General features: G+C 47.4%; 1 protein-coding gene across 1 annotated transcript in view; it reads right to left on the minus strand.

Moving 5' to 3' along the window:
- Positions 1-626: 626 nt before the first annotated feature.
- The window catches only part of NALCN (sodium leak channel, non-selective), a 283,373-nt gene continuing 258,219 nt past the window's right edge, over positions 627-25,780 (minus strand). The window contains exons 30-43 of the mRNA XM_052650063.1: positions 24,820-24,913; positions 24,199-24,305; positions 23,919-23,993; positions 22,559-22,678; positions 18,841-18,909; positions 17,362-17,510; positions 16,433-16,526; positions 14,068-14,200; positions 13,278-13,393; positions 10,995-11,152; positions 7,212-7,362; positions 4,272-4,421; positions 2,493-2,610; positions 627-820 (exon numbers count right to left, since the gene is read on the minus strand). Of these exons, the coding sequence (XP_052506023.1) occupies positions 627-820; positions 2,493-2,610; positions 4,272-4,421; positions 7,212-7,362; positions 10,995-11,152; positions 13,278-13,393; positions 14,068-14,200; positions 16,433-16,526; positions 17,362-17,510; positions 18,841-18,909; positions 22,559-22,678; positions 23,919-23,993; positions 24,199-24,305; positions 24,820-24,913 (1,728 nt within the window). The remainder of the gene's footprint in view (positions 821-2,492; positions 2,611-4,271; positions 4,422-7,211; positions 7,363-10,994; positions 11,153-13,277; positions 13,394-14,067; positions 14,201-16,432; positions 16,527-17,361; positions 17,511-18,840; positions 18,910-22,558; positions 22,679-23,918; positions 23,994-24,198; positions 24,306-24,819; positions 24,914-25,780) is intronic.

The raw sequence follows: 25,780 nt of genomic DNA on the forward strand, positions 1-25,780 counted from the left end.
GTGACTGGGGACAGACACTGACTTGTTCGGATCTCTAAATAGTTTGTGCAGATTTTAAAAAATAACATGAGAAAAAGAGCAGACTTTTAAAAATTCAGAATCTGTAGTTTGTAAAACTACTATTGTTTTAGCATGAACTCGGTGCTGACCTTTGCAGATCAATCATAAATAATAAATTCTCCCAAGAAAAGTATTTCTTGAAGAAGTGGGAAAAACACAAACTAAAAACTATACCTCTTGCACCATAAATATCAGCTACTTTGGGCTAAGCACTCTTTCAGGGGCTGGTAATAATGCATGAGCGTATACATGAATATATACCTTAGTTTACATAGATGATGTGGAATTTTGAATGATCTACATCTGGCATTAGTATAGTGTCTAATATTATGGATATGGTCATCGTGCTGATTCTCCTGAAATTGTGGCAATAACTCATCACAGATACAGCTTTGATGGACCCAATTTTATGCCTTCCCATGGCAGGATCCAGAAATCAGTTCTACAAAACCTTGTTACAAGTTGGACTTAAATTATACATCAATTACAGATGGCTCACTGGACAATGAAAGCACACATCAGAAGTCAGTTTTGGCCAGTGGACTTTCATCCACTCTGGTTTCCACCTAAATGTCCAGAAGGTCATCTCCGCTTTCATCACTCTCCACGGTCAGCTGCCGGGTCCACCACTTCTTAACCTCAGAGCCACAGGAAGCGGTGTCCGTCATGGGGTTCATTTTGCACACGACAGATTTCATTGTGGTCCGCCCTCCAAATCTTAAGTTGACTGAAGACACCGAGTGGCTTATTGGTTTTGGTGCTGCGGAATCAAAAAAAGCCCCATGAGCACCATGGCGTGGTTCCCCATCCCCCTGCCCCCAACCTCGGCCCCATCGCGAGCTATTCCTGAAACACCCTGATGGTCCCATCAGTCATGCCTTCCACGAGCAAGTCCCATCCACAGATGTCACGTATGAAACCTTTCCAAGCACTGGATCCTGCAGATTGATAATGGGGGCTTCCCAGGCGGTGCTAGTGGTAGAGAACCCGTCTGCCAATGCAGGAGACATAAGAGATGCAGGTTCCATCCCTGGGTGGGGAAGATCCCCTGGAGGAGGGCATGGCAACCCACTCCAGTATTCTTGCCTGGAGGATCCCAAGGACAGAGGAGCCTGGCAGGCTACAGTCCATGGGGTCGCCAAGAGTCAGATGTGATTTAACAACTAAACAACAACAAGAGGAAGAAAGACTTCCCTCTCTGCTGTTAAGAGGCATTGGACAAATGTAAGAAGCCTCCACGTCCCTGTGGGCTCAGTTATCCACAGAGAAAGCACTGAACTGGGAAGATCACTGCTCTCCCTCTCACTCTGTGTGCCCTGAATGGGATTATCCTGGTTTTCTATGCCGCTCTAGAAGAAAACTCTCTCACTGAATCAGTAAAATGTGGAAAATAATAGGGTTGTGAAGATCAAATGAAGGAGCAGATGGAAGGCAGTTAGGATAGTGCTTGGTGTATAGTAAGTACTGAAACATATTCTACTGCACTCAGTAGGTTTTGTTGCTCCTTTTCTGAGAATCCTTTGTCATTTTCTGAGTGGACCCACCTACTCCCTCTCAGAGTAACGAATGTTACCTAAGTTAGAGGATGCCTGGAATGTGCACTGGAAGCCTGTGGTGATAATCTCTTGATCTTTCTATGTTGTGGTTATAATATCTTTGTTAATAGGGGCTGCTGAGACTTCCTGGGTGGTCCAGTGGTTAAGAATCTGCCTTCCAATGCAGGAGATGAGGGCTTGATCCCTGACCTGGGAGAGAAGATCCCACAGGCCACAGGGCAGCTAAGCCCATGTGCCACAACTAGAGAGTTTATGCACTGCAAGGAAGACTCATCTCAGCTTAATAAATAAATGAATAAACTTAAAAAAAATAGGAGCTGCCTTCTCTATTAGCTGAAAACAAGGGCTAACATTGTTCTACTTAGAGAAGCCATTTTGAGGAAAATGTTTCTGATGAGGGAAGTGTATATTTTTCATCATTTCACTATCTGTTTATTCTTTTTTGTTGCTTTTGGCCACACTGCATGACCTTCTGGGATCTTACTTTCAGACTAGGGATAGAACCTGGGCCCCCTACAATGAAACTTGAAATCCTAGCCACTGGACCACCAGGGAAGTCGCTATAAATAACTTTAGATGTGGACCTGAACTTTGAAACTCAAGACCCCAGACACACAAAGAACACTGATACCCTTCACACCCCAATGCTGGGAAAGACTGAGGGCATGAGGAAAAGGGGGCGACAGAGGAAGAGATGGTTGGATGGCATCACCGACTCAATGGACGTGAGTTTGAGCAAGTCCAGGAGACGGTGAAGGACAGGGAAGCCTGGCGTGCTGCAGTCCATGGGGTCGCAAAGAGTCAGACACGACTGAGTGACTGAACAACAACCTTTCAGACGAGCCAACCGCTGGAGAAAGGATTTGCTGTACGTACCGGAGGGCAGGCGCCACTGCCCGAACTTCCTCTGGGGCTTCCCAGCCTCGGCTGCGTCCTGGCGACCCCCTCCCCGGTCCGAGAGGGTGGGGCTCAGGAGTTGCTGCTGGCTGCTCGACTGTAGGGATGGGGGTGGGGGGAGAGTCAGGCAGTTATCTCTCCCCACGTGCTCTCCTCCACCCTCCTCTGTGCGCTGGCCTGGCCCCTCATTTCAGTTTAAGAAAGAAAGAAAGCCCCATGGGAAAGTCAAGTGGGGAAAAACGGTGGACCCATCGTGTCCACTAGGAGGACTGGAAGGGTGAACACGGGCAAAAGAGTCAAGGAAAATTTGACAAAGTCACCACCGCACACTGTGAGGGTGAAAAGCCTGACTTTCCAGGTGGCCCCCTTTCTTGGGCATCCTTCCTGGATTCCTCCATGTTCACAGCCCCGTGCCCCCCACTCCTGGGGGCACTGCCATGCACAAGAACGGCAGGGAAGGGCTTCCAGGAAGAAGTGGGGGTAGCGGAGACAGCCTGCTTTGGGGGCAGCACACGCTTGCCAACCTGGGGGTCAGTGCCTAGAGCTTCCAGATGAATCCTCAGCAGACGAAGCTCTGGGATGAGCCCCGGAGGAGAACGAGACTCCATCAACTAAGACTGAGGTCAAGAGGAAGTGCCTGGATCTCCTCCATGCATCTCACCCAGTCTCTGCTTTACCAGCATCTTTTCCTTCCCAATCAGTACTGTGGTCCTCACCTCTCCTCCGTGACCCCTCTTGAGTTTTTTTAACCCCAAACCAGAGTGCTCGGGCAGCATCACCTCCCTGCTTTGCCAGCCCCACACTGCTGGCCGCTGTCGGGGCAGACAGGTGGCAGGGCCATTGTAGACACCCCACGTTGTCCCCTGTGTTGACCGTCCTAGCCCAAGTCTCAGTGACCCATGATGCCTACTGGCTGGGGGTCGGGGGAGCCAATGACATGTGAACCCACCCAAAACAGGGCTGTGGCGCAAGAGGCCCCTCGGCAGGTCCTGCTCAGCCACGGAGCCCCAGGCCTCAGCGTCTGTCGCCGGCCCTGACTGTGCCACTACACATCAGAATGCTGGGCCAGCTCCTCTTGATTCACTTCGAAAGCCTCACAAGGCCCGGGCCTCCTGCCAGCTGCTTCTCACTCACACGCCCTCCAGGAGGCCGGTGACGCTGAGCTGTTTTATGGATGTGCAGATGGAGGCTGGAAATGAAGCTAGGCTGAGCCCCAGTACACAGAAGGTCCTTAAGCTAAGCCTCCCCGATTTCCATATGCTCTTCTGATGCCCCACAAAAGGAGGACTAATCCTCGATGAGCCTGTTTAAGGAGGCTGAAGGCCAACTGCAAACCTTTTGCTCACTTGACTGCAAGTTTCTGGGACTCGGTGAGGAGAAAACTTTGAGGGCAGAACTAGGCAAACCATATTCTCCTAAGTCACAGGAGGAGTCCATGGCTGGACTCAAACCCTTACAGACGCGATATTAACTCTTTAGACAAATATCCACAGGATTATTAAATTTAGAGCTTTCCTGTGTGGGTTTTTTTGTTTTTGTTTTTTTTTGTATCCATACAAATCAGAATCTTTTGAAATAAGTTCCACAAATTCAGGGATGACAAGGACACAAACATAAACTGGGTCAACCTGTTGCAGTTGTTTTTTATCAACTTAACTTCCTGTTAGAAATAGCATCACTTGTGCGAAATGACTATGTGAATGGCACCGCCTCCTGTTTTGTGAGCATCCACGGGTGACAGACACCCCCTGCCCATACCTCGGGTTGCACGCTGTTGTCCTGACTGTTGGTCTTCAGGTCTTCGCTGGGCTGCGTGGTCTCGATGCTGGGTGGGTTGAGGATCCGCTTCAACTCCTGCTGTTGGCTCTGCTTCAGGCTGATAATAATGCTACAGGACTGTTGCTGTTTCTATGGAGACAGGGTCCTTCTTTCAGGAACGGGAAAGTCAGCCCAACATCCCCTGCCCCCACCATTCAAATATTCCTCTCTTCTCCTCTCTCCAAAGGACCTGCCTGCCGGGTGACCACTTGAAAAAAAAAAATAGAAAGAAGGAAAGAAAGAAAGGGAAGTCGCTCTGTCGTGTCCGACTCTTTGCGACCCCATGGGCTGTAGCCTACCAGGCTCCTCCATCCATGGCATTTTCCAGGCAAGAGTACTGGAATGGGTTGCCATTTCCTTCTCCAGGGGATCTTCTGGATCCAGGGATTGAACCCGGGTCTCTGCATTGCAGGCAGACGCTTTACCATCTGATCCACCAGGGAAGCCCGGTGACCACTTAAGAGCTTCCAAATAAGGGTTTTTCCCTGATGGGTGTCAGACAGCTTTAGAGGAGGGCTTGGAATGTTCATTTGCATAACGATCCTTATGTTCACTGATACTACCGTGTAAGTTTTATTTTAAACAGTATTGTTTTTCCTTCCTTTTAAACAATTTTAAATTGAAATACAGTCAATTTATAATATCATCTAAGTTTCAGGTGTACAGCCCAGCCATATCCCTGGTGGCTCAGATGGTAAAGAATCTGCCTGCAATTCGGGAGAGGTGGGTTTGATTCTTGGGTCAGGAAGATCCCCTAGAGGAGAAAACAGCAACCCACTCCAGTATTCTTGCCTGGGAAATCCCACGGACAGAGGAGTCTGGTGGGCTACAGTCCATGGGGTCACAAAGAGTCAGATATGACTGAGCAACTAACACTATTATATATATATAATGGAGAAGAAGACGACAACCCACTTCAGTATTCCTGCCTGGGAAATCCCAAGGACACAGGAGCCTGGAGGGCTACAGTCCATCGGGTCACAGAGAGTTGGACACAACTGAAGCGATTTAGCATGTAGCAGCATACACACACACACACACACACACACACTCTCTCTCTCTCTCTTTTTCAGGTATTTTCCCCTGATAGGTCATTACACAATATTGAATACAGTTCCCTATTTTATACAGTATAAGAGGATTTTTAGATCATTAACATGAGTTTCTATTTTTTTCCCCTTCTTTTCTTATCTTATGCTCACTAAGCCAAGCAGTTCACTCCTTGCCTCTAAGTTGTAAGAAGCAGGACACCTGGGTGGTTGAGAGAAACCCTTGCTGTGTTCTAGTTGCTCTGGTTGCAGTGGGCCAACCTGTCCCGGCACGCATTGAGGCCAGGACGGTCTGGGAGAGAGGCAGCAATGCCCATGCCCTAACAGGGTCTGTGGGGGGCAGATGTGATCCCTGACCTAGCAGGGCTGATGGGGCGTGGGGTGGGGAACACTGAGTGGACTTAGTGCGGGGGGGGCATCTCTCACAGCTGCCTTGCTATACGAGGCTGGACTGGTCCATTTCTCTGGGGACCTTTTCTGCTCCAATAGATACGCTTTGCAGTTGATGTTCTTAGAAACAAGATAAAAATTTTGTTCTGTATAAACGTTTACTGATTCATTTGATTTTTCCCACCCCCTGTGTGTGAAAGTGAAAGTGAAGTCACTCAGTCGTGTCTGACTCTTTGCGACCCCATGGACTGCAGCCTGCCAGGCTCCTTCATCCATGGGATTTTCCAGGCAAGAGTACTAGAGTGGGTTGCCCTTTCCAAGCATAGGTCAAAACCATTCATAAAAGTCATGACCAAATAGAAGAGCTGACTGCAAACACAGTCAACACAGTACACATTCATTGATTTATGAATTAGAGAATCTTAGCGCTTATAGTTCAGGAAGCAGATCATAACTTTTGGGGAGAGGTGGTCTTTAACTAAAGATCAAACACTGTCAATGATACATTGGGCTTTGTAGGGGCAATTTAAAAGTAGCTTTGTCAATCCAATTGCCATTCAAACACGTAGAGATTGTCGGCATTGTAAACACCTGCGTTTCGTAAAAGGCGATCGTAAATATTTTAATATCCATAAACTGCTTTTTAAACATTCAACCTGTGTTATAAAGATGGGATTCAATGGAAACTTCTTTCGGACTCTGCTCAAGAGGGGATGGCTGACTCTGGGCCAGAATTAGGGTTTGAATCACTGTGAATGGATCCGGGTGACCTGGTTGAAGGTCCATAAGGTGATCACAGAAGGATCCAATCCAGATACTGTGGGAGCCCTTTCCTTTGGACACTCTGCCTCCCTCCTCCCCCTCCTCCTCCCCTCCACCCCTCCCCTCCCCCTCCTCCTCCCCTCCCCCTCCTCCTCCCCTCCCCCTCCTCCTCCCCTCCCCCTCCTCCTCCCCTCCCCCTCCTCCTCCCCTCCCTCCTCCTCTTTCCAAAGTTCTTTCCTTTGGATCCTCCCCCTCCTCCCCTCCCCCTCCTCCTCTCCCAACCCCTCCTCCTCCCTTCCCCCCTCCTCTTTCCAAAGTTCTTTCCTTTGAATCCTCCCCCTCCTCCCCTGGCCCCTCCTCCCCTTCTTCCTCCTCCTCTCCCAACCCCCTCCTTCTCCCCCTCCCCCTCCTCCCCCCTCCCCTTCCTCCTCCCTTCCCCCCTCCTCTTTCCAAAGTTCTTTCCTTCGAATCCTCCCCCTCCTCCCCTGGCCCCTCCTCCCCTTCTTCCTCCTCCTCTCCCAACCCCTCCTTCTCCCCCTCCCCCTCCCCTTCTTCCTCCTCCTCCCCCAACCCCTCCGTGCCCCCTCCTCCCCTCCTTTGGCCTCCTCTTCCTTCTCCCTCCCTGCTGCCTCCTCCTCCAAGAGGAGGAGGTGAAGGCCCGCAGGTCTGGCTCACTCACAGCTCGGATGCGCTTCAGGCACTTCTTCAGCCACATGCGGATGGTCTGCTTGGCCACCTCCTCCTCGATGGTGTACTCCAGCTGCTCCCTGGCCAGCAGCTCTTCCAGCTGCAAACTCTTGCGGATGTCCACTGACCGGTAGGAGAGCATGCTGGGCGGGGTCGGGGGGGGCATAGTGGTGAGCTCTGATGCCCCTGGGGGCCAGGCTCGTGTCCATCACGGAAGCCAGAGAGGACGCAACTCCCTCCAGCCGTGTACGTTTCGGACGCCACCGCTGACCATCTGATTGTGTCATCTCCCTGTCTCTACCCTCATCTACCAGCCGAGGAGAGTCACGGACCTCCCTTTCCACTGGATGAAGCGCGCTGCTGTCTGCAAGGTGCTTACCACACCATCAGCATTCATTACACAAAAGATCCAGGCTAGGCTATGACCTTCATTACCAGCTGCTTAAGAGTCTGGAACTTCCCCTGTAGAAGGAAGACTATTTTTGCTATACTTTCTTCACATTCAGGTCAACTTGGTGATGGTCCTTGTGCTTACAGTAGATGCTTGCTGGCTATCCATTTTAAATAAAGCATTATGTACTTGTCCATTCCAAACTCCCTAATGGTATGTGGCAGCCTGGATGGGAGGGGAGTCTGGGGGAGAAGGGATACACATGGATATGCCTGAGTCCCTTCGCTGTTCACCTGAAACTACCACAACATTGTTAATCAGCTACAGTTCAATACAAAACAAAGAGTTTAATAAAAAAAAGTCATGTTTATATACAGAAAAATTTGCCTGGCTGTGGGTCACATATCCCGTTCTCCTGGCCCCCACTGTTTCCCTCTCAGTTGATCTCATGTGCTCCCCTAGATCTTCCTCATTTGTTCTATTTTTTAAACATCTGTTTTTATTTACTTATTTGACCGTGCCTGGTCTTAGCTACAGCACTTGGGATCTTCCATCCTGGTCATGGCATGTGGGATCCTTAGTTGCAGCATGGAGTGAAGTGAAGTGAATTGAAAGTCAGTCATGTCCGACTCTTTGCAACCCCATGGACTGTACAGTCCATGGAATTCTCCAGGCCAGAATCCTGGAGTGGGTAGCCTTTCCCTTCTCCACGGGGTCTTCCCAACCCAGGGATCGAACCCAGGTCTCCCACATTGCAGGTGGATTCTTTACCAGCTGAGCCACCAGGGAAGCCCAAGAATACCGGAGTGGGTAGCCTAACCCTTCTCCAGTGGATCTTCCCAACCCAGGAATCAAACCGGGGTCTCCTGCATTGCAGGCGGATTCTTTACCAGCTGAGCCACCAGGAAGCCCAGCATGAAAACTCTTAATTGCAGCATTGAGGGGCTAGTTCCCAAACCAGGAACCAAATCCACACCCCCCCAGTGGCAAGTGGAATCTTGCCACTGGGCCACCAGGGAAGTCCCTTCCTTATTCATTTCAGATGGGCTGAAAGCCAGGGTGCATTGTTCACTCCCATTCAGCCCTTAGCGCAATAGGCCCACACAACGGCTACTGACAGCGACTCAGCCGACGTGCTGCGTGGGGGCGCCTGGGCAACGAGGCAGTGCCCAGGCAGAGAGGCTTGCAGCCAAAGTGGGACACGGTGCCCTCTGGCAGTTGGGTGCTGTCCCGCATAGTCACACCCCCCAGCTGTGAGCTCACATCCATCTACACAGCCCAGATCACAGCCTGGAGGTGTCTGAGGGGGGCCCTCCCCATTCAGCTTGGTATCAGTTCCATGACCTACTCTCGATTGCTAAGCTTCTTCCCACCACTGGGGAAGAACATGCTCTCCCCTGCCTTGTTAAGAATCTCATCGTTGTGGACCACTTGTGATCACATCCAGGATGAGAAGGATAAGGAGGAGCAAAGGATGCCTCCATCAGCTTCATCTGGGTCCATTTGATCAGACACACAATGTCATCCAAAGAGGCTGGATGCTAATTAGTGGGGACAGTGATGTGTCTATACACCTCACTTTCAGCCTGAAACTGTCACTATGAGGAAGATGAGGTGACATTTTGAGAGAGCGGACACTCTTGGCTCTCATCTGTGTTTTCTGCCTTATCTTGTCCTGTCTTTTTACTTGCTCCCAGAAGAAGTGAAGAGAGGGAGGTAGAATCGATAACTTGAGACAACTTCTCCCAGATCCTTCCTCTGTTCTGGTCATTTCTCAGATTCCAGTTACAACATATTTCTGTACGCATGGATGCTCCTGAAAATTGTGACTAATACCCAGCATTTAATTGGCTGGGTATTTGCAACACGATGAACATAGCTACGGCTGGTAGAGGGTTTTCTTGACTTTTTCTGGGGCGTGGATCCTTTGGCAGTGCAGCTGATGCAACATTTCTTAGCATCAGGTTTTGAATGCATTATGAAATCTACATTACACAGGAAACGGATTACACAGAAATTGAGTCCTTGGATTATTTTCTTTGAAAAGGTGGTGATACAGTAAAATAAGAACTTCTCTACTATTATATTGAATAGTAACATCTAGCTGAGGTGAAATGATGACTATATCTCAGAACTGGGAAGCATAACAGGTATTTTAAGATATCAGACATGCAGTAATGGACATGAAAACGTCTGTGATTTCTACTGGTGACAGAGATACAGCTACTGTATTGTTAACACTGCTGTGGTTTGTCGCCTGCGTTCATCATTGAAGGAGATGCTGCATTGCAGCCAATGACTAGTGAAAATAAAGATGGAACTGTATCTCTTTCCAAGACCATGGACCTTTGAAGTTTATCCACTGACTCCCATTTAAGAAGCTGTTGAGTTGAATTGTGTTCCCTCAACAAAAGGTATGCTGGAGTCCTCACTCCAGGCCCTCAGAGTGTGATCTTATTTGGGAACAGGTCACTGCAGACGGGGCTTCCCTGGTGGCTCAGACAGTAAAGAATTTGCCTGCAACGCAGGAGACCCAGGTTTGATCCCTGGGTTGGGAAGATCCCCCGGAGGACGGCATGGCAACCCACTCTAGTACTCTTTCCTAGAGAATCCCAGGGACAGAGGAGCTGGTGAACTGCAGTCCATGGGGTCCTAAAGAGTCAGACACGACTGAAGCAACTGAGCATGCACACACACGCACTACAGATGTAATTAGTTAGGAGGAGGTCGTGCTGGAGTAGGGTGGGTCTTTAATCCGATATGATCTGGTGTCCTTACAAAAGGGGACACCTGGACAGACACACAGACACACACACACATAGAGCATGTCCTGTGAAGATGAAGGCAGAGATCAGGGTGATGCTTCCACAGGCCAAGAAGCACCAGCGATGACCAGCAAACCACCAGCAGCCCTGGGCAAGACCTGGATCCGATCCTCCCTCCCAGTCTCAGACAGAACCCCCTCTGCTGACTTCTGGAATTCACTTCCAGCCTCCAGACAATCCACTTGACTGCTTAGATTGCTCAGAGCGTGGGACTTTGTTAAAGCAATCCTAGCAAATAATGCAGAAGCCGCTCAGAGAGAAGAAAGGGCTGAGCCTCTGTCTGCCCTTTTGTCCTATCTGGGGTCCTCAGGAAATGTCTAGAAATGGGGTGTGTCAACCAAGCGGGGCGCCTGTCTCTGGGTGGGCCAGGCCAACTCTGGTTGGATCCGCGGGTGAGAAGACTGATCAGACTGTAGCCCCAGCTTGGCCCCAGGAACTGAGCAGGTTCCTAGCCCTCTGGATTTCTTCCTTCCTGCTAACGAAGGGGCAGGGGGCTCATTGCCCCTGCAGCTGAGACTCAGAGCTGGGAGCGGCGCCCCCAACGTCCCCCACCCCGTACCTGAGCACGTCGTGGAAGGTGACATCACCGCCGTTGTGCAGCCGCTCCATCTCGTAGCACATGTGCTTGAACAGAAGCTTGTCCTTGTCCAGGTCCACCTCCAGCCTGCCCCGCAGCAGCCGCAGCAGGAACTTCACGCGGAAGGTGGGGATCACCCCCTGGCAACAGAGCATGTTGATGGTTGTTAAGTCGTGTCCGACTCTTTGTGACCCCATAGACAGTAGCCTGCCTGGCTCCTCTGTCCATGGGATTCTCCAGGCAAGAAGACTGGAGTGGGTTGCCATTTCCTCCTGCAGGGGATCTTCCTGACCTCCAGGGGATCGAACCCTCGTCTCCCGCATTGGCAGGCGGGTTCTTTACCACTGAGCCACCGAGGAAGCGGGGAAGCACTGTCATTTTTGCTTGGCGTTCTGTTTTCACAGTCAAAGAGCCGACAGCTAGTCCTCAAAAGCTGCCATAAACCAGCAGGAGAATAAGGAAGCTGCTGGGGCTCTGGAGGCAGGGTGGGTCTGCACACCCGGAGGAGACCAGGATGAAGAGCTGGCTCTTGGGACCTTCTGCAGGGGCTTCTCTGGTTCTGGGGGGTGGGTGCGGGTAGGGACATCCCCGCCACCACGGGGCAGCCCAGGAGCCAGGAGGGCAGAGGTCACCCTCCTTTTGCTTTACGGTCTCTCCCTGGTGCCTGTCGCACGGACTCAGCCTGTGCCCCTATTTGTCTAACACGTGAGCTGAGAGGACAGTGATGCACTGAGTTGAGAATACGGGGCCCACGTGGGCAGGATCGTCCCCTTCACTTAGTCCAGATGCTGGGCATGGGTAATTATGGATTCTGAGTTGCTCTTCTGCCGAAAGACCACTCCTTTCCAGGTCCTCTCCAGCAAGAGGGCAATCCCATCCAGGAAGACTGGCTCCCAGCAGATACAGACTCCGAGCCCCTTCGGGGCAACAAAACCTGCAGTGCCAACCTGGCTCTGACTTTGAATGGAGGAACTGGGCAAGAGGCAGGGAGGCTGGCAGCCAGAGAATTCCTGCCAGTTACTAACGTCCACACATGTGAGCAGTGTGCCGACTTTCGTGTGTGTCCACAGAGGGCAGGTCCCTGCATGCGGCATTGATGGAGAGCTCAGCTGATCCAGGTGAGATGAAGAGGGGGCCAGACACCTGCACAGCCAGGTCTTGGAAAGAATCCCCCAGACCAGTGCCTGGGGCGGTGGGGGCACCAAGAGGAGAGAAAGCACAGGCCCTGGGGAAAGCTGTGCGCCATTCTGCACACCCCAGCTCTGGTCCAGGAAACCCCGTCCGCTCTGCTTCTGGCTCCTTGGCCTCTGAGTCCGCAGCCGATTCTCCCAGAAACCATTTCCAGATCTTCCCCCAAGTCTGCCCGTGGCTGAACTTCCCTCGTTCCTCAGATGTTAAGTCAAATAACACCTGCTCAGCCAGGCCTTCACGACCACCCTGCTAAAACATCTGCCACCAATGCCAGCCACTCTACCACGTCACACCTTCTTCAAAGTGTTTATTGCTTCTTGAAATAAAAATAATCTTTACAATCATTACTGTTTCACTTTTTATAGTTTGTATCCCTGTAGGCTCTGCGAGCACAGGGACCTTGCCATCTTGTTCACGGTCATATCCCTTGTGCCTAGAACTGTGCCTGAGGGTTTGAGAGGATGAAGGAGGAAGAGGAGGCAGGGGAGGAAGGAGGGGGATGGGTAGGAGGTGAGGAAGGAAGAAGGGGGGAGAGGAGGGGGATGGGGGAGAGGAGGGGGATGGGGGAGAGGAGGGGAGGGGGCAAGAGCAGCTGCTGCTCTGACTCACTCTAGGAAATCTTGGATAAGATTTATGATGAAAACATCCAAATGGTAAAGTCCAAAATGGTAACTTTCAGAAACCACTTAAATAACTCCTTTGCACTTCTAATCAGAATTGCTGTTTGAATCTGCCTTACAGATCACTATGGTGATGTGAAACCTCACCCCATCCTGCCCTTAGCCCAGGTTGGCCTCTTAGAGCTTCCTTAGTTTCTTCTCCTTGCTGACCTTCCGAATGTTGGCAGGAGTGGACACTCATGGCCGGAAAGAACAGGACGGGGAGCACTTCCTTCCCTCTCCCCTCCTAGCGCTTCCTTCTAAATTGTCAATGACAGCTTTCTGCAATTCAGCAATGGCCGTTCAATCCAAATTCAATGCATGTCAACTGTCAACCACAAAACCACTGAAAAGTTTGCAATAAGGCAGTAAGTGTCTTTGGGGTGGGGCATGAGATAATAATCGATTCTCTCACCTCTCTTTTATCATCCACCATGTTCCATATGATTTGAAAGTGGCGAAGATCATTGTAACTTAAAAGCTGGTCCTCCTCAGTGGAATAAAACAAGGAGAAATTCTCCACAATTATGGCTAAAGAAAAAAAAGAAAAGAAAAGAAAAATGAGGATATTAGGCAATTACGCTAATCTGTCATTTTTCCCAAAAAGTAAAACATCGATTATAAATAATGAATTTTATCACCTACATTATAAGCCAACATTTTAAAGGGCTTTTAGTACAGTTTCCAAGTTGGCATGTTTTACGCTTGGATCAGGCTATTCATCCAGCTCCTGCCTTTCCAAAACATGAGGGTCACGAGCATAAACATGCATTCTGTGTCTATAGCTGCTCATGCCAGCTGGCTCAAACTCTTTGTTGAGAGTTCCAGGGCACTTTTTAAAGGTCAGATTGAGTTCTGGTGGCCCCACAGCTGGGTGGACAACGTACATCTTTTGAAAACATAATTGTGATATTTCAAGGCGGCAAAGGTAGCCTTTTTTGATATTTGTTCAACTGAACCCACGAGAACAGCTTTTGAAATTAATGGCCATAATAAATAGGACAACTCTTGAAATTGCAATCAACTGTCATTTATGTGCCTTTCAAAGGCCTTTTCAGTTTCTGGACCAAGAGGCAACAATTTATCATTAATGCCATAAAACACCCACCCCAAGCAACCCGGGATAATTACTTGGAAATTGTACATAATTATCTAACAACCTGACTTTAAAGAGATTGAAAAAATATTCAACGAGCATCACTTACCTACAAGCAGATTTAGCATGATGTAGGCAATGATGACATAAAATGAACAGAAATACATCAGTGCCCCGGCATAATTTCCACAGTCTGTTGCCCAGTATGTAAATTCATCGGGAGTACAAAAGGGGGGCTGGACCTGTGGGGCCATGACAGGGAAGAGGTGGGGGCCAGGGTGAGAACAGAGGAGAATATAAATTCCCCTTATCTAACTGTAATTGTGAATGTATTCCTAACAATATAAAATATAATTAACTTCAAAGTGATCTCTCAGAGCCCCATACACTGGGTACACCATCTGCGGTCAAAATCAAAAAGAATATTTCATTTATGCCACGCTTTTGGTCTTGCAGAATCCCAAGTTCATTGCCAATTGAGAAGCACAACAAAAATGAAGTTGTTTCTCCCAAGAGACACTTTCTGCCACCTCCACTAGCTCCGAACAGTCAGTAGTCGTGATGCAAAATGCAGAAAGTCAGATAAAAAGGCGTTTTAAAAAATTCTCTGACTTCAGTAATGGCTTAAGATTTAGGAAAATTCGTGTTACACAGCAAATTCGCATTCAGATTATGTAAGAAAAAGTCAGAATCCTAATTCTTGGAGCATCACTATGAGACGTCATTAAACGGTACAAGATTTCAAGTTATCAAAAGCTTTTTTTTTTTTTGATGTGGACCATTTTCAAAGTCTTTATTGAATCTGTTACAATATTGCTTCTGTTTTATGCTCTGGTTGTTTTTGGCCTCACGACCTGTGGAATCTTAGCTCCCCGACCAGGGATCAAATCCGAACCTCCTGCACTGGAAGACAAAGTCTCAACCACTGGACCACCAGGGACGTTCCTAAGCTTTCCCATTCCCCACTGGCCCAATAAAACTCACACACCTCTGAGAAACTTCCAGGTTTCTTTCGGTCAGAGAGACCTAGGTCTTTCTTCTACATTTCCACGGCCTTCTGCTTGTTTATTTTTTTATCTAGAATTTAATCAATTCTGCCTTGTATTATTTTTGCTTTGGTAAATTCTGTCTTATTCACTCATACATAAAGTTCCTGAGCTCCTCCTCTGTGCCTGGTTTATCCCCAGGCCCGCCCCCCCTCCCTGTTGCTGACAGTCTAGAGTCCTGCAGTCCACCTGGCAGCCGCCAACTCCACATCAGTGACAGTGAGTGTTAGTCGCTCAGTCGAGCCCGACTCTTTTGTGACCCCATGGACTGTAGCCCTCAGGGCTCCTCGGTCCAAGGGATTCTCCAGGCAAGAATACTAGACGGGGTTGCCATTTTCTCCTTCAGGCTATCTCCCCGAGCCAGGGATCGAACTCAGGTCTCCCGCATTGAGAGGCAGATTCTTTACCATCTGAGCCACCAGGGAAGCCCACTCCATGGGCCTATCTAAATTCAAAGTTATGTTCATTAAGTCAATACAATTAAAATACAATTGAAAATTCAATTCCTCAGTTGCACCAATCGCACCGCGGGGGCTCAGTAACCACACAGGGGTGGTTTGTGTGAACTGAACTGCCACGTTTGCAGAAATTTCTTTTGTCAGTTGGTCTGGAGGGTGAGAGGGAGATGAAATGAACCAATCAAGCTGATAATTCACTACGGTTGTGCAACACACAGCCAAGAAGAAATACATGGGGCTGGTGCACTGAGATGACCCAGAGGGATGGTACGGGGAGGGAGGAGGGAGGGGGGTTCAGGATGGGGAACACGTGTATACCTGTGGTGGATTCAGGTTGATGTATGGCAAAACCAATACAATACTGTAAAGTAATTAACCTCCAATTAAAATAAATAAATTTATATTAAAAAAAAAAAAAAGAAATACAGACCACCGGGAGAACACAGAACCGCAGTCTTAGTGTGAGCAGGGTTCCTGAAGGAACTGAGCTTTGAACTGAGAGCTGAGGATGGTGAAGACTTAGTCCCTAGAAGCAAGGATACCTGGGGAAGAGTATGGCTCGGAACCCCTGATAGAAGCTCCTCGAGAATGCCTTGGACTCGCTGAAGCCCTGGCACCTAGTACAGGGGCCAGCACAAAAACAGGGGCCTAGTGAGTATCTGTTGAAGAAGTTAAATCAAAGAATCGGATCTCCTCTTTGAACTTGACTGCCAGAATGTCAAAGACGGGAGGGATCGAACAATGCAAATTTGTTGAATGGAACTACAATACCTTGAGTTGGGTTCACTAGATATCTTTCTTGGATGTGTATATACTGGAATTTAAGAGGATGCAGCTTTATGGATCAAAGAGCCAGGATATGTGTTTTGTATACAGTCTTGACACTACAAGAATGATGGTGCCATTACATCACTAAAGAGTTTCATCTGCTTCCAAGTCTAGGCATTGTTAGTGATGAAGAGACATTTACCATACAGTCGTGCATAATCTTATTCCAATCTTCTCCTGTGACAATTCGGAACAGTACAGTAATAGCTTTGCCAGCTGAAGAAAAGTTTGCATGCCTAATTTAAGGAAAAACAAACAAACGAACAATATGAGTGATATGGTTTGTCATGAAGTAGGAAGGGTTGTCACCATCAAAACAGGTGGATTTTGGAGCAGATTTGGTTGCTAAGTTACCATTTCCGAAGGTTACAGCCTCTCATTTGTTTGTTATTTATACTTGCCTCCAAGTAGAGTTATCTCAATAGCTCAACCCTAGCACAGTGCCAACAATTTATTGCCATTCATCTCGAATGACTGGGAAAGCAAGCTTTGACAATTAAAACTGATTCCTTCTTTTACAAGGATTATGCTAAAAAAGATGTAACCACCATGTATCAAATAAGTAGTCTCTGCAACATAATACATTTAATTTTTTTTCTGTTAGGAAATACTCTGATACAGTTCCACAAAATTTAAGACAATCTTTGAAAAATGCTTTTCATGTATAATAATCATTTGTGGGTCCTAACTTACAATGCTTGTCTTATAAAAAGGAAAAAAAGCCAAAGCTATCTCAAAATTGTTTAAAAGAAATAATATATCACTTCTGGCAGTATGTGGATAGAAAAATTGCTGGAAATTCACCAGGCATTAGAAGTGGTTATTTCTGCATGGGGATGGAATTATGGGTTCTTTTTGTTTTCCTTTATTTCTGAATTTTCTAAAGTTTCTAAAGTAAGCATGCATACTGTTTTCAATGAGAAAAACATTATTTAAAATTTGGTCATTTTACTCTGTTTTAATTTTCGAATAATTGCTTCCCCATCTTTGTTTAAAACATGTACATATTTACTCATGATTTCATTACTAAAAAAGTTTACTATTTGAATACAAAGATAAATATATACAAACCTGTTAATGTTTTCTCCATATTTCACAGTACCAAATAAGACAACTCCAGCAAAAGCATAACACAGCAGCAATAGGAACATGCCCACTATGATAAAGAAGCTTTTATACATGCTGACGACCACCGTCAGGAGAAGCATCTTCAGTGTTACCTGAATGGAGAGGAAGGATTTGGGGGTGGGGGTGGGGAAAGAGAGAAAAAGAAAGAGAGAGATACAGGGAATGATCAATTCACAAGCCATCTTGGGAAGGACATACCATTTAAGCAGTCTGACACAAAAGTGATTTACAAGGATATCATTTGAAAGTTGCTTGCTCAGTGGTAAAGAAATTGGGAAGATCCCCTGGAGAAGGAAACCCACTGCAGTATTCTTGCCTGGGAAATCCCATGGAGAGAGGGGTCTGGTGGGCCACAGTCCAGGGGGTTGCCAAGAGTCAGACACAACTCGGCGACTGAACAACATCCTTTGGAAGTTGCTTGCTATTTGGTATTAAATCTGAATATTATTAAACTCATCTGACATAGAGAAATTCTACTTATATCTCAAACTTCAGCCAAATGAATGAAAGTTCCACCCCAATATTTTTAGCCTCCCATGTTTCTCCTCTCTTGCTCACTGATTCTCTGTGATGCCTTCTGTATATTTTTGGCTGAAAGCAAGTAGACCCAGGATTCTTACACAAATAGACATTCACAAAAACAAAACCTGAACAATGGTAAAATACCAAATAACCATCAAATACAAAACATATTGATTATGTGGAAATATGGACTAGATATGAAATAAAGTAACAAAAAAGGAAACTGTGCCTCAAACACGAAAAATACATGTTAATGTGTTGAGCATTAACAAGGATATCAAGAAATCTGGAATCACAGGATCATGAATGTTTGTTGAAGATTCTCCTTCTCTGCATTGAAAATGACTTGTGTGTGTGCTAAGTCACTTCAGTCATGTCTGACTCTTTGTGACGCTATGGACTGTAGCCCACTAGGCTCCTCTGTCCATGGGATTCTTCAGGCAAGAATGCTGGGATGGGTTGCCATACCTTCCTCCCGGGGATCTTCCCGACCCAGGGATTGAACCCGCATCTCTCATGTCTCCTGCATTGGCAGATGTGTTCTTTACCACCAGCCCACCCTGGGAAGAACCCCCAAATGACTTACCTCTATGAAAAATAAAAATGATAAAAATGAAGCATTGAGAAAGACCATTAGTTTTTGCTTTCATGCTTGATATGTTATCTTTAAAATGATGACTGAGCTCACTTAGCAAATTAGAAGAATAAATAAAACAACACAAATGTCAGGAAACATATCACAAGATAACTAAGCAACCAATTTGCTCACTTTGACTTATGGTGTCTAGGAATTTGTTAGCTGCAGCCCTGGAGACCCAGAAGGGCAGCTGCAGCCAGCTAGTCATTCTCCTTCCTTTGGTGTACATGTGACCTTTGACAGCATCTTCACAAGGTACTCACATGCTTCCCGCAGATGGAGAAAAACCGGAAGACAATCACACACGCTCCCATCATGTAGGTGTACGCGTTCTGCAATTTAAATGGAGAGCCCCTCGTAATTTGCACGAAAGATCTTGTTACAGTCCCATTTTTCATTTTAAGCCTTCTGTGAAGTCTACTGAATAATGAGCTTAACAAAATGTGAAAATTCCTCTTAAGAAATTTATCTTAAAAAGGTGCTGAAAAGGTCACCGCCAAAACTCATGAATAAGTATTAGCTATAAAATCAAACCTTAAATGGAACTTTAATCTCTGTGTTGCTCAGCTGATCTCTGTATTTTAAAACTTATTTTGCATATTGATAAAATAGTGACCAGATCTTTGGAGGGGCAGGAAGTCCCTAGGATAACAATGCAAGAGGAAGAAGTCGAAGGAGACAGCAGATAAAGGGATCCCGGCTTCTTCTAACCAGAGTGGGTGCTGGTGCAGAAAGAGACTGTAGGGTCAGCTCCAGCTTCCTTCTCTGTGAAGGTCTCCTCTGGAGACCAGCCGGCTGCATCCATGTTAGTCTAAGCTGATTTCAGAGAAGTCCCCTCCCTCTCAGAAACACACCCAGCTCTTCCTTCAAGCGTGTGATTGGCAGCAAGAGATGAGTCTGTGTGGTCCATGACGAAGAGAGCTTCATCTGAGAACAAAGAGCCCACTGGCTACAACCGCAATGACAATGGTGGCATTAAGCTGATGCCAAAGCTTGATTATTCCCCAGGGAAATTTGCTTAGTCAAATGACGCCCATCACAGGTGGGTCCCCAGCAAGGAAAGCTCCTCGGTGAGGGGCAAGGAAATGAAATTGAAGCTCCAATACCTTGGCCACTTGATGCAACAGTCAACTCATTAGAAAAGACCCTGATGCTGGGAAAGACTGAAGGCAGAAGTGTTAGGACCAAACTGGAGCCAGGACAGGCTCTAAGGGCAGGCTAGGCCTGAGGTTTAGTCTCTAGGCAGGCTGAGGCACTGGGAACTCCCAGGCAGTGTAGCTCGACCAATCAGAAAAATCCCCGTAGCCCCACGCCCGCGCCAGACCCGAGCCAATCCGGATAGGGATGCGAGGTTTAAAAGTCCCGCGCGCGGGTACAGTTTAACCAATCAGCTATGCTGTTACAGGAACAAAGAACCGTCTGTATAAAAGTAGATGTGATTCAGAGCTCTGGGCTCTTATCAAGACTCCACTGCGCTGGATGAGACTTGAGCCCTAGCTAGCAATAAACCCCTTCATGCTTTTGCATTGCTGTGGACGTCTTATTCTCTCAGTTTTGGGGACTCGGACTCTGGGCACAAGAGAAGGAGAAGAGGGCAACAGAGGGATGAGACGGTTGGATGGATCGCCGACTCAATGGACGTGAACTTCGAGAAACTCCGAGAGATGGTGAGGGACAGGGAAGCCTGGGGAGCTGCAGTCCATGGGGTCACAGAGTCGGACGTGACTTGGCAACTGAACAACAACAGCAAGGAAATGAATGAGTCTGCACAGGAGCATCTCGGGATGGGAACAAGGACTGCACCTTCCTTCACAACAGTCCACTGCAGAACAGAGCAGAGAAGGAACGTTCTTTCAGGACCACAGGTTCTCAGAGAAGGGCAGGAGCAGTCAGGCAGAAGGGCGAGCTGGTCTTGCAGGTATGGGATACTCTCTTTGGGGACATCCAGAATTAGGACACTTACTCACTGTCCTGCTTGGACCGAGTAGCTTCTGGCTACAATTTGTCTGGAGAAAGAGACAAGCATGGACTTTGCTGCTCCTTCTTGCTGTGTGAGCCCAAAGCCTAGTATAGATACCTTCTTTCTTTGCATTCTGGAAGTGAAAACATCCCACAGCTCCCAGGATGAGGACCCAATCCTTTACCTGAACTACAAGGTCTCAGAGGTCTGACGCATTTTTTTCTTTTATTTTTTAAAACTAGCTTTATTTATTGGAGTATAATTGTTGTACAATGTTGCATTAGTTTCTGAGGTACAATAACCTTAATCAGCTATATGTATACATATATCCCCTCCCTTGTGAGCACCCCTCCCTCTCCCCCACGCCATCCCTCTAGGGCATCACAGAGCACCACGCTGAGCTCCCTGTACTCCGCACCCCCATGCCACCCCTCGAGGGCATCAGAGCACCATGCTGCGCTCCCTGTACTCCTCTCCCCCATGCCATCCCTCTAGGGCATCACAGAGCACCACGCTGGGCTCCCTGTACTCCGCACCCCCATGCCATCCCTCTAGGGCATCACAGAGCACCACGCTGGGCTCCCTGTACTCCGCACCCCCATGCCACCTCTCGAGGGCATCACAGAGCGCCACGCTGAGCTCCCCATGCTGCACAGTGGAGAAGTGTCACGCGTGGTAGTGGATTTAAGTCAGGGCTACTCTCTCATTCGTCCCCCTCTCCCTTTCCCACCTTGTGTCCATAAGTCCGTTCTCTGCCTCTCTATTCCTGCCCTGAAAATAGGTTCATCAGTACCATCTTTCTAGATTTCATATATATCAGTTCAGTTCAGTCTCTCAGTCTTGTCTGATTCTTTGCGACCCCATGGACTGCAGCACGCCAGGCCTCCCTGTCCATCACCAACTCCTGGAGTTTACCCAAACTTATGTGCATAGAGTTGGTGATGCCATCCAGCCATCTCATCCTCTGTCATCCCCTTCTCCTCCTGCCCTCAATCTTTCCCAGCATCAGGGTCTTTTCAAATGAGTCAGCTCTTCGCATCAGGTGGCCAAAGTCTTGGAGTTTCAGCTCCAACATCAGTCCTTCCAATGAACACCCAGGACTGATCTCCTTTAGGATGGACTGGTTGGATCTCCTTGCAGTCCAAGGGACTCTCAAGTCTTCTCCAACACCACAGTTCAAAAGCATCAAATCTTCAGCGCTCAGCTTTCTTCACAGTCCAACTCTCACATCCATACTTGAATACTGGAAAAACCATAGCCTTGACTGGACGGACCTTTGTTGGCAAAGTAATGTCTCTGCTTTTTAGTATGCTGTCTAGGTTGGCCATAACTTTCATATATATATATTTTAAAAAAACAATATTTGCTCTTCTCCTTCTGACTTACTTCACTCTGTATGACAAGTCTGATGCCTTCTCACCCAACCAGATCTGGTGCCATGTTCCCCTGCCCACTTCGACCTCGTCACATTGTCTAAACCACTGAACTCTCCCATCATAGGGGAAGCTGCCTGGAATGTTCTACCGTCACCATACAGGCTGAACCCAGTCATCACTCCTTGGGGGGATGCCTTCCAGAATCTCTCTGACAAAGTCGTCATGAACCGCCCTGTGTCATCACAGGGACACAGGTCTCCCCATCGCCCTCACTGTAGCTGTGATTCTCATTGACTGGTAGTATTTGATGAATACAGGTCTGAAGTTCCAGGCTGTGAGGTTCTTGACAGCGGTACCATCTTTGTCTTGCCCATGACATTCTTCTCAGTTCCTGGCATAGTGACTTGCAGCTCTTTAATGCTCTGAGCCATCTGTCATGTAAGGAAATGAGTCTGGGTGACTCAGAGCCCACCTGGCCTTGGCACAGCCCCTGATGCTGAAGGTAACAACTGTTTTGAGGACATCCAGTATCTTTCTGAGCACAGAAATCCCGTCCTAAAGCAAGATCTGGACAGAAATAGGACTGGAAACAGGATTACCTGAACTGAAATTACTGACTAAAATGAACTTCAGTGATGTGCTTACCAGGAGGGCAAAGTGAAGGACCACCCAGACAACACCCAGTGATGTCACCAGCAGATCATACCGATTTCTTCTGCTTTGCCAGAAGCCAGCAGGCGACATTGCTATGATCTTCATCGTAACCTGGGGAAAAGCAGTGAAGATGGTGAGCTGAGGCTGAGTGTTCAGCAGCACATATTCAAATGTACTAACTTGAAGCACATTATATTTTAAAGGATGTAGAAACCAAAGAGAAGTCTTTATTACTGATGCATCTGGGTATATACGTGTGTGTGTGTTTATATATAAACAGGTTCCCCTGGTGGCTCAGTGGTAAAGTATCCGCCTGCCAAGCTTTCGTCCCTGAGTCAGGAAGATCCCCTGGAGAAGGAAGAGGCAACCCACTCCCGTATTCTCGTCCGGGGAATTCCATGGACAGAGGAGCCTGGCAGGCTACAGGGCATGGGGTTGCAAAGAGTTGGACACAACTTAGCAGGTAAATAACGACAACAAATATATATATAAATACACACTGCTGCTGCTGCTGCTGCTAAGTCGCTTCAGTTGTGTCCGACTCTGTGCGACCCCATAGATGGCAGCCCACCAGGCTCCCCCGTCCCTGGAATTCTCCAGGCAAGAACACTGGAGTGGGTTGCCATTTCCTTCTCCAATGCATGAAAGTGAGAAGTGAAAGTGAAATCACTCAGTCATGTCCGACTCTTAGCGACTCCATGGACCGCAGCCTACCAGGCTCCTCCATCCATGGGATTTGCCAGGCAAGAGTACTGGAGTGGGTTGCCATTGCCTTCTCCGATAAATACACACCTATATGCAAATCTATATTCTCCACACTCTTTTCTCCTTGTTTTATGACTAGTTCTGATAGCAGGACATTTTTCTTCCTCAAGTAAAAGGCCATAGATTTGGGGAAACATCAATCGGTACAGGTTGAAAAAAAAATCTGCTTGTTTTTCAAAGAGGACTGCATTGGAAACTGATGTGATGTGGGCCATGTATTCAAATAATCTTGCCTGGGCCAACTCCCTTTGCCACCACATTGCAATTTGAGTCCCTGAATGATGGCGGTTTGTGCCGTTCACTGTAATTATTGGAATTCACCTAACTAGACAGGCTGATGTTCAGATACAACAATCAACAGCAGTCAGCAATTCTTGTAGTTAGAAAAAAATGGAAATATAAAGTGAAGTGTTTGTTCAAGTTAGAACAGCCTAAGAAGGAAATATTCTAAGAGCATGACGTTCCCTTCCCCCCAAGAGGACTTCAAAAGCCAGGGAACACACAGCAGAAAGGAAGTGCCCCTGAAGGAGGAGCTTGTTGAGAAGGTGCACTGTGGACCCCAGCTCCAGCTGACCCAGGACTGTACCTCCAGAACAAAGATGAACGTGAAGACGACCGACATCGTGGCCAGAGGGACAGTCACCGGGTCCTCGACGTCCCACTGGAACAGAAACAGCACACAGGTCTGCGTCCGCATCCACCAACACGGGAACACTCGCCCCTCCTCCTCCAATCTGAACACAATTGTGAATTTTTATTTTTTATAAATGCAGACTGTAACTGGACATGGCTGCCTGAAACGTTCTTGGACCTACCGGTGAGTAAACAATTTCACTCTCAGGGTCTTTAGGGGTGCAATAAAGTACCTTGACGGACAGCAACACCGACTGGGCCAGGACCAGTAATGCGATTGTCCTCTTAAAAAATGGATGCTGGGTTATGTCGTACATCTTAGCTCTAAAACCATCATTATCTGAAACAGAAAGGTTTAGGCAAGGGCCTTTCAGACATAGGTCACATTTACATTCTTGCCCTTCATTTTTCTTTAATGCTCATCTTAAAACCCATTACATTTTTTTTTCCTCCTACAGTTCAATCTCTTGTAAAGTGTTTTTCAGGAATGGCTGGGTCTGAATATTTAAAACGACGGTGCATGAAGCCGTCTGTATTGGAAGGAGAAGCGCATCATTCAATTTCTGTCAGTTTAATACATTTCACTCACGTGTTTAAAAGGCAAGCACAAATATATTTTATTTAAAAATTCATTTTTTTCATTAAGGCTTATCCTGAGAGCACTGAAGCATGGCCTTTGGGTGGTTGATTTTAATAGCCTACGGAGAGATCTGTAGTTTGGAGCCTGTTTCTATGTTAACTTATGCAGAACCGCCTAGTGGCCTCGCGATTATTATTTTAATTGAAATCTTAGACTCCTGGGGAATCATGAACACTAGTGCCCAACATGAATAAAATCAGAGCATCTTTGATACCCGGGCGAGGTGGCAGATGAAGAGGCTGTGCTATCTTCAGTCGACTCTTCAAATCTTCCCATCTTCTCTGATCTACAGTCAGCAGAGCTGTCCCCTTAATAAACAAAGGAAAGCAGAGAGAGACCCTTTGTCGTGTGCTCCACGCCAAGGACACTGCAAACGGGCTGCTGCTACTACCAGGATGGACGTGGGTTTAAGACAGAGACATTCTTCCAGTACCATGGTGGCTGGACAAACATGGTCATTCCAGAAAGGAAGGGTCGTGGGATTAGCGAACATTCAGCAGCCTTCAGCTGGCATCTTTGAACATGTATGAGACTCAGGTTTGGGAAAAATCTAAAGAAGGTTTTCGACATGATTATATTTCCGAAAAGGGGTACTTACTCTAACAGTGCTTAGTTCCCTTCCCTTTCGTTGGAGAAAATGCTGCAGCGACATGACAGCTTGTTAAAGCTTCTGCTTTTGGTTAAGGCTATTGTGTCTTTTGAGAAATCATTCTGATATACGCAATCGTGAGACTTTATTTTTAAGTGGTTTGAGGTCAGAGAATTTAGATCTTTAAGAAATTAGCACTGCGACCACCGATTAATGAGATCGGATATTGTTATGTAACAGAGCACTTTTTACAAAGCACATGAATTTCTTATGTCACATTTCATTACATGATATTATAAAGACAGAAGTGTAATTTAAGAACCCCTGGAGGAGGGCATGGCAACCCACTCCAGTATTCTTGCCTAGAGAATCCCATGGAGAAAGGAGCCTGGCTGGCTGCAGTCTACAGGGTTGCAAAGAATAGGACATGACTGAAGCGATTGAGCATTCATGCATAATTTAAGAAACTGGGAAAAACACCTCCCCACTCCCAGAGAGCTTTACCTGACACCAGGCTAACTGCCTGAGGGGTACCCTTCTCACTGCATTTTCAGACTTTGACTCTCATGTATGCATACATATATAA

Source organism: Budorcas taxicolor, chromosome 12 (genome assembly GCF_023091745.1).
Source record: "Budorcas taxicolor isolate Tak-1 chromosome 12, Takin1.1, whole genome shotgun sequence".
In the NCBI taxonomy this organism is placed as follows: domain Eukaryota; kingdom Metazoa; phylum Chordata; class Mammalia; order Artiodactyla; family Bovidae; genus Budorcas; species Budorcas taxicolor.